This window comes from Colobus angolensis, unplaced genomic scaffold, assembly GCF_000951035.1.
Source record: "Colobus angolensis palliatus isolate OR3802 unplaced genomic scaffold, Cang.pa_1.0 Scaffold29, whole genome shotgun sequence".
NCBI lineage: Eukaryota > Metazoa > Chordata > Mammalia > Primates > Cercopithecidae > Colobus > Colobus angolensis.
The window spans coordinates 3,517,318-3,523,448 of NW_012116154.1; the positions used below are offsets into that span (position 1 = coordinate 3,517,318).

Below are 6,131 nucleotides of genomic sequence, written 5' to 3' on the forward strand. Positions count from 1 at the left end.
AACAAGGTATCCTCTTGGTGGTTTCAGATTAGCAACAGAGTAATCGTTTCATAGTTAAGCCAAAATTTAGTGTTAGAATTATATTAACGTCTATACAAATATATTAAGTACTTTTATAGCTACATCAATCATTTAATTTGATCTTCACAAACATGCTACAAAGTACTGGGGAAATATCTTACCTAGATGAGGAAACTGAGGCTCAGAAAAGTCCAGGTTCTCTGCTCTTGAGTAAAAGCTGGGATTAAACCCTGGACTTCCTGAAACAATTCAGTCTTTTTGATAGTACCATGCAACATTTCCAGAAAGCATATACGGAAATAGAATACAAAGTATTACTTAACTAACTCTTAATTACTCTACATTTTGGATTAGAACCTAAGCAAATATGTTCTACTTTTAGTAAGTTTAATTAGAACTAAATTTCAATGTTTTTAAATTCAAAGATCTGATAAAACTTACTGCATTTATATGTCAATCACTATGAAATTTGTGAAGGAGAAATATCTGCCTAGTTCTTATTCTTACTTAGAGTAAGACTTAATTGCTTGTCCACAGATGAGTACCCAGAAATAAGATATAAACCATTTTCAGGGGAAAACATGCATGCATTTATTTTTAAGAATTCCCAATAAGGGGGGAAAAATTCAACATCTTTAAAAATGTGTTTATTTTTTAAAAAATCAGTTGTGTACAAAAGTGTTTCGTAGTTTTTAATTCTCAAGACAAACACCCCAACCCTCCACCCACAGCCCACCCTGCTTCAATGGTATTTCTGGTGACCCACCCATTTTCCCCTTACAGGAAGTTAACGGCTCAGAATAGACCCTCCTACAGAATTTATCATCACTAACAGATTGTTTAGAATAGAGATCTAGAGAAGCTAACAAGCAAGGTTCCCTATAATGGCAGTAGACTTCCAGCAGACACCACAACAAAGCACCATCAATTGCTGAAAGCTAAAAAATAGATATTATTTTCAATAATATTTCATTTTCTATTGGAAAAGTTTTTTAAATTACATTAAATAAGTCTCTTTCCCCCCAAAGAAATAGTCTAGCTTTTATTATGATGCCTGTAAAAAGTAGGTAACAGCAAGCAGACAAGGATCGTTAACAGCACAGTGTAATGATTTCCATCCACTCACACCTAGAATCAAACTGACAAACTGTGCCACACCTGATTATATATAGCAGCATGGTTGAAATAACCAAGCAAAAGGTGACACATTCAAGACTCCATTTAGGTGATTGCAAGTTCATGAGGGTAGATCAGTCCAATGAAGCAGTAACAGAACAAATGGGACAAGGGAGATAGTAACACTCCCCTACCCCTATGCCACAAGATCTTTGATCTATATTGCAGCAGTGCAAATAGAACGTGTGACATAATATGTAGACACTGAAGAAAAGTCACACTTGGGAATAAGGGCTATTTATCAGTAAATACTTCAAGTTGCCTTCTTCCCAGTGACAGCAACTGGCTGATGGTAAGCATTTACTTTAAACTGGTACTAAAAAGAATGGAAACGTAATTTTAAGATCAATGGTTTGTACCCTGGAATTGAAATTCCTTGAACTAGAAAAAGTGATTAATACAACATTATTTTGTAGAAGTCCATGAAATAAAGTTAACTATAAACAGACAGCTTCCTTTTTCATATCTAAACATTGTTTCCCTCTACATACCAGAAGGTATACCTGGCTCCAGCTGTTCCCTACCCCAATCCATCTTAAATCTTTAAAACAACAACAAAAATTCATAATTTCCTATTTTGCTACATAGGATTGTAAAACATTACCATACACCTACTGCACAGTTTTAAAAGCTCAAATCAGGCATACACTTATGCCCAAGATCTGCTTTTCACATTGGTAAACTTATTAAGCAGCCTCAACAGTAATACAGTATGCTGCATTCTGTAGTGCATAAATAAGCAAAATCCGTTTAAACTGCCAATTCTTTCTTACAGATACTTAAAAAGAATTATTTTGCATAGTTTTATGTGCCACCAACAATCATAAATGTGTATAACTTCTAAAAAATGAAAAACAATCATTCTTTCATTTCATAGATTATTCTCTTCAAAAGCAAAATACAAAATCCAAACATTTATATATATCCTTGAACGTGTTACAAGGATATAAGTTAAGTAAATCATAGTTGTAATTCCAAACATTTCAGGGTGCCAACTCAGAGCATCTAATTCAGTACCTAGTCCCTCAAATATTTATATACCACTGAATACTTATTTGGGTCCACTAACTGCCATTCAGTCATTCATTCATTCATTCATCAGTACTGATATACTATACAGCTAATTATTTCTTCTTTTAAAAGAGGCACATACTCAGGAAACAGGCCTGATTACAACAAAAGCCTACTGGAGTATCAATGACTTCTAACAAATCAGCCTGCCCTAAACGGGATTTCACTGGATTTTTTTTTTTTAACATAATTTTTGAGACTTTTAAAACTGACAAACAGAGCCAACTCAAAAATATTAAGAATTACAAAAATAATTTCCACCAGGGTACTTTTCCCCTAGGCCTGATCTTTTAGTGTCTTTTTTTCCAAACATATTTAAGAACAGAGGAAAAAAGTAATTGCTTTAGTTTCTATGTTTGGGTAACTAAATCTACCCACAGACAAGAGAATAACAAAAGCAAACAGTACAGTGGGAAATATACCAGAAAGGAAAAAAAAGATCATCACATTAAATGTAAATGAGGTAAATTTTTATAATAAAGAATCTTTTATGAAGATGTCTCAAATCAAATGTTGTACTTTCCAATTTCTTGGGCACTGGGGATGTTGAAGTGTAGTCAGATGAGTGTATAACCCTATAGGGCTCATGTGCATAAAAATCAAAGCAGGATATAGCTGCCTCCAAGAGCATGTACGTATGTATGTAATGCCTGACCTTTAGAAACCTCTGAGCTCTCTCACCTTTGTCTAACCACAGGACAATTAAATATACCCTGATAATACAGGCAAAAAATAAACTGGGTAGATGTGTCTGATATTTTTAAACCCAAATTCTACGAATACTACCAAGTTGCCCTCCACTTAAAAAAAGTAATTCTAATCAATAATGGAGAAAAACCATCCACATTCTCACACAACCCCACCTTACTTCAAAATATAAAGTACACGGTTTCAGGTATTTAAAATAAATAAAGAATAATCTTGTTTCCTTTGGCATCTTTAGAAAATAAACTACAACAATAAAAAGAGGTGGTTGTATAAAGACATGCTTAAGCAAACATATGGGGAAAAAACAGCAACTTGTGTTTAGTATGCAATAATATCAACTATAAGAGTTTACTGTTAATTAGGAAAGCCTTACAAATTTTTGGAAGAACCTTCACATCTTTAACATTATAATATATTTAATAATGGTTCTTTTATTGCTTCTAGTATCAAGATTATTGAGAAGTCAAATGAAGTTATGCTGACGTTATGATTCAAAAATTATCTTCCAAACACTTAATGATTATAATTTAAGATAAATAACACTTAAAGAAAGCAAACCTTTTATAATATGACTTTCAATATACAGCCTTACTTTAATTCAGTCTGATTCCATTACATTTTTGTTATTTTGTATTGGTCCTAAAAATTTAAAAAGAATTGTATTTCTATATATAGAACTGCCTGCATAAATCCACTTCAACCTTCATAAAATGGTCACATTAGTGTTTGATCTTGCAAAACTAATAATTTTCAAACTTTTGAACTTAGAATGAAATGAAAATTTAATACAAATAGTCTGACTATGTACAAGTTTTCAATTCTCATATTATCAGAAACATCATAAAGAAAGCTAGATTTATAACACACTTCTATTCCTATGTGCATCTGAAGTATGTACAATAAAACACCAACACAGCTTTCATGTGTCAATAGGGGAAGTGCAAGCAAGAATGACTTGAAGTATCCAATAAAGCAATCTCTACAGACCCCAAAATCAGGCTAAAAACTACTGGAAACAGCTGACTGCATCCTTGCCAGTTCTCAAAGAAAAATTTCATCGTTTAAAAAACAGGTGTCAAATTCACTGAAAAACTAAGTTGGGTTCTTTCATTAAACCTGAGAATAATGTAACACCAAGTATTTACTATTTTTGCAGGAGAAATAAAATTGGCAGTTCCATTTTTACATTACTTAGGAAAAATTTAAGAGTGTTTGAAGAACTGGGACAAAACATTCCAAACCTACTGACCTAAAAATGAAGCAAGGGATACATATTGTCCTTCAGCACATTTCCCCACCAAATACAGAGAAATTTACCATTAGAATATTAGCTGTGTGTGGCAAGGTGGGGGTGGGGAATGGGGTGGGAAGGGGGGAAACAGACACTACATCCCAGTCTGTTGACAAGGACAAAAAGGCTCTGAATAGGTCACCATCTTCAATTCTGAATACATTTCATATTTAAGAATTCTCAAATGCTTAAAATGGTGGTCTTTTCAGCTACCCATCCTAAGAAGTCAAGTACAAGCATGCAAGTAAATTCACAGGCACAGAGGATCCATGTTAAAAACAGTTAAGGTAGCTGTGATGCAACACCAACAATTTGAATGGCCCTGACACACTCAAAGTATTATCTTAATTATTCAACAAAATCCTGAAGCAAACTCTTGCTAGTCTTGGTACACTGCTAAACACTAAAGTAGCATGTTTCTTCCATGGTTTTAGCTTAGCTCAAGGAATTTTTACACTATTAAGAAAAAAAAATTAAAGTATTTCCCCTTTTTAAATTTACACAGACGTTTAATTAGCTTTATTTACAGAGCAGGGATTTTTTTTTTTCAGTCTCCAATGGTGCCTAGATAACATCATTAGGCAAGAATGCCAGTTTAAAAGAAATCTATGCAGAATCCTAAAAATAACAGATGTTGGTGCTCCTCAAGAAGAGGCAAGCTTGACTATATCAGCAGCTCTCTATGCCTCAGTTACTCAGAAGCAATTCTGTTGCAGTCTCTACATCCCATGATTTTGAAGACAAGGCCACTATTACTGCATTCTGTAGAGAAGAAAAGGGGACAAGAGATTAAATCTCAAGGAAACATTTAAACAATACTGAATCATTCACTCTTTATATTGGGAATTAACACCTTGTTTCTTTTCTGAAGTTGATTTACATTTGCAGTGCATGAAAAGCTTCTAAAATCAATGATAGTAATCAGTAAAAATTAAAAAAATCACTGATTTCGAAAACAGAAAATATGTTTACCAAAACTAGATTTTCTCTTATTTTCCTTTTTTTTTTTTTTTTTTGAGACAGGTTTTTTTTTTTTGAGATGGAGTTTTGCTCTTGTTGCCAGGCTGGAGTGCAGTGGCATGACTATCACTCACTGCAGCCTCGACCTCCTGACCTCCTGGGCCCAAGGGATTCTCTCACCTCAGCCTTCAGAGTAGCTGGGATTACAGGCACTCACCACCACGTCCAGCTAATTTTTGTAGAGATGGGTTTCGCCATGTTGCTCAGGCTGCGAATTTCTCTTAATTTTCTAAACCACTTTTGTCAGTCAAGAATTTGCAATAATTTAAAATCAATCAATATATCAAAATCAACATGCCCTTATGTACTTACCCTATCAAAGCCCATAGCACATAGGTTTTCTATTTTTTTGGTGTATTCTGGACTAGAAACTGGTGCTCCAGCATACACATGTGCCCAAAGTCGAGCTGTCTGTTTGAACATTTCGGGATTTTGTTTGTACTATATGGGGGGGAAAAAATTGATTGACATGACATTACAGTTATAATATTTGATATAGTATTTCAGCTCTTAATTGCCTACAACCCTACTTTTTCCAAATAAAACAAATCTACATTTAAAATGTGATTCACTTTGCATTATAGACAACCTATGTCACTCAAGAAAACACCACTTAACCTGAAGCTTTGACTCACAATTTGTGTTGACAATAATAAAGACAAGTAACATTAATCTACTTTAATCTCCAAATTCAACAGATATAACTAGCAAAAAACTAAAATTAGATTAAGTGAGGTATTAAGAGATGTTCCAAATACTGTAAAGCAGCAAACATTATACAACTGAACACAGATTACTAGCTTATAAAAATATGTGGACATTAGAATAATTTTTTTTTTTTTTT

The 6,131-nt window shown here is 33.5% G+C and overlaps 1 protein-coding gene across 5 annotated transcripts in view; it reads right to left on the minus strand.

The window, feature by feature from the left end:
- Positions 1 to 587: 587 nt before the first annotated feature.
- The window catches only part of UBE2K (ubiquitin-conjugating enzyme E2K), a 109,677-nt gene continuing 104,133 nt past the window's right edge, over positions 588 to 6,131 (minus strand). For 3 of the 5 annotated variants that reach the window (XM_011949085.1, XM_011949088.1, XM_011949084.1), the window contains 2 exons: positions 5,600 to 5,728; positions 588 to 5,029 (listed from right to left, as the gene is read on the minus strand). In XM_011949085.1, the coding sequence (XP_011804475.1) occupies positions 4,955 to 5,029; positions 5,600 to 5,728 (204 nt within the window). In that variant the 3' untranslated portion in view covers positions 588 to 4,954. The remainder of the gene's footprint in view (positions 5,030 to 5,599; positions 5,729 to 6,131) is intronic. The other 2 variants (XM_011949087.1, XM_011949086.1) reach the window with 1 other exon arrangement.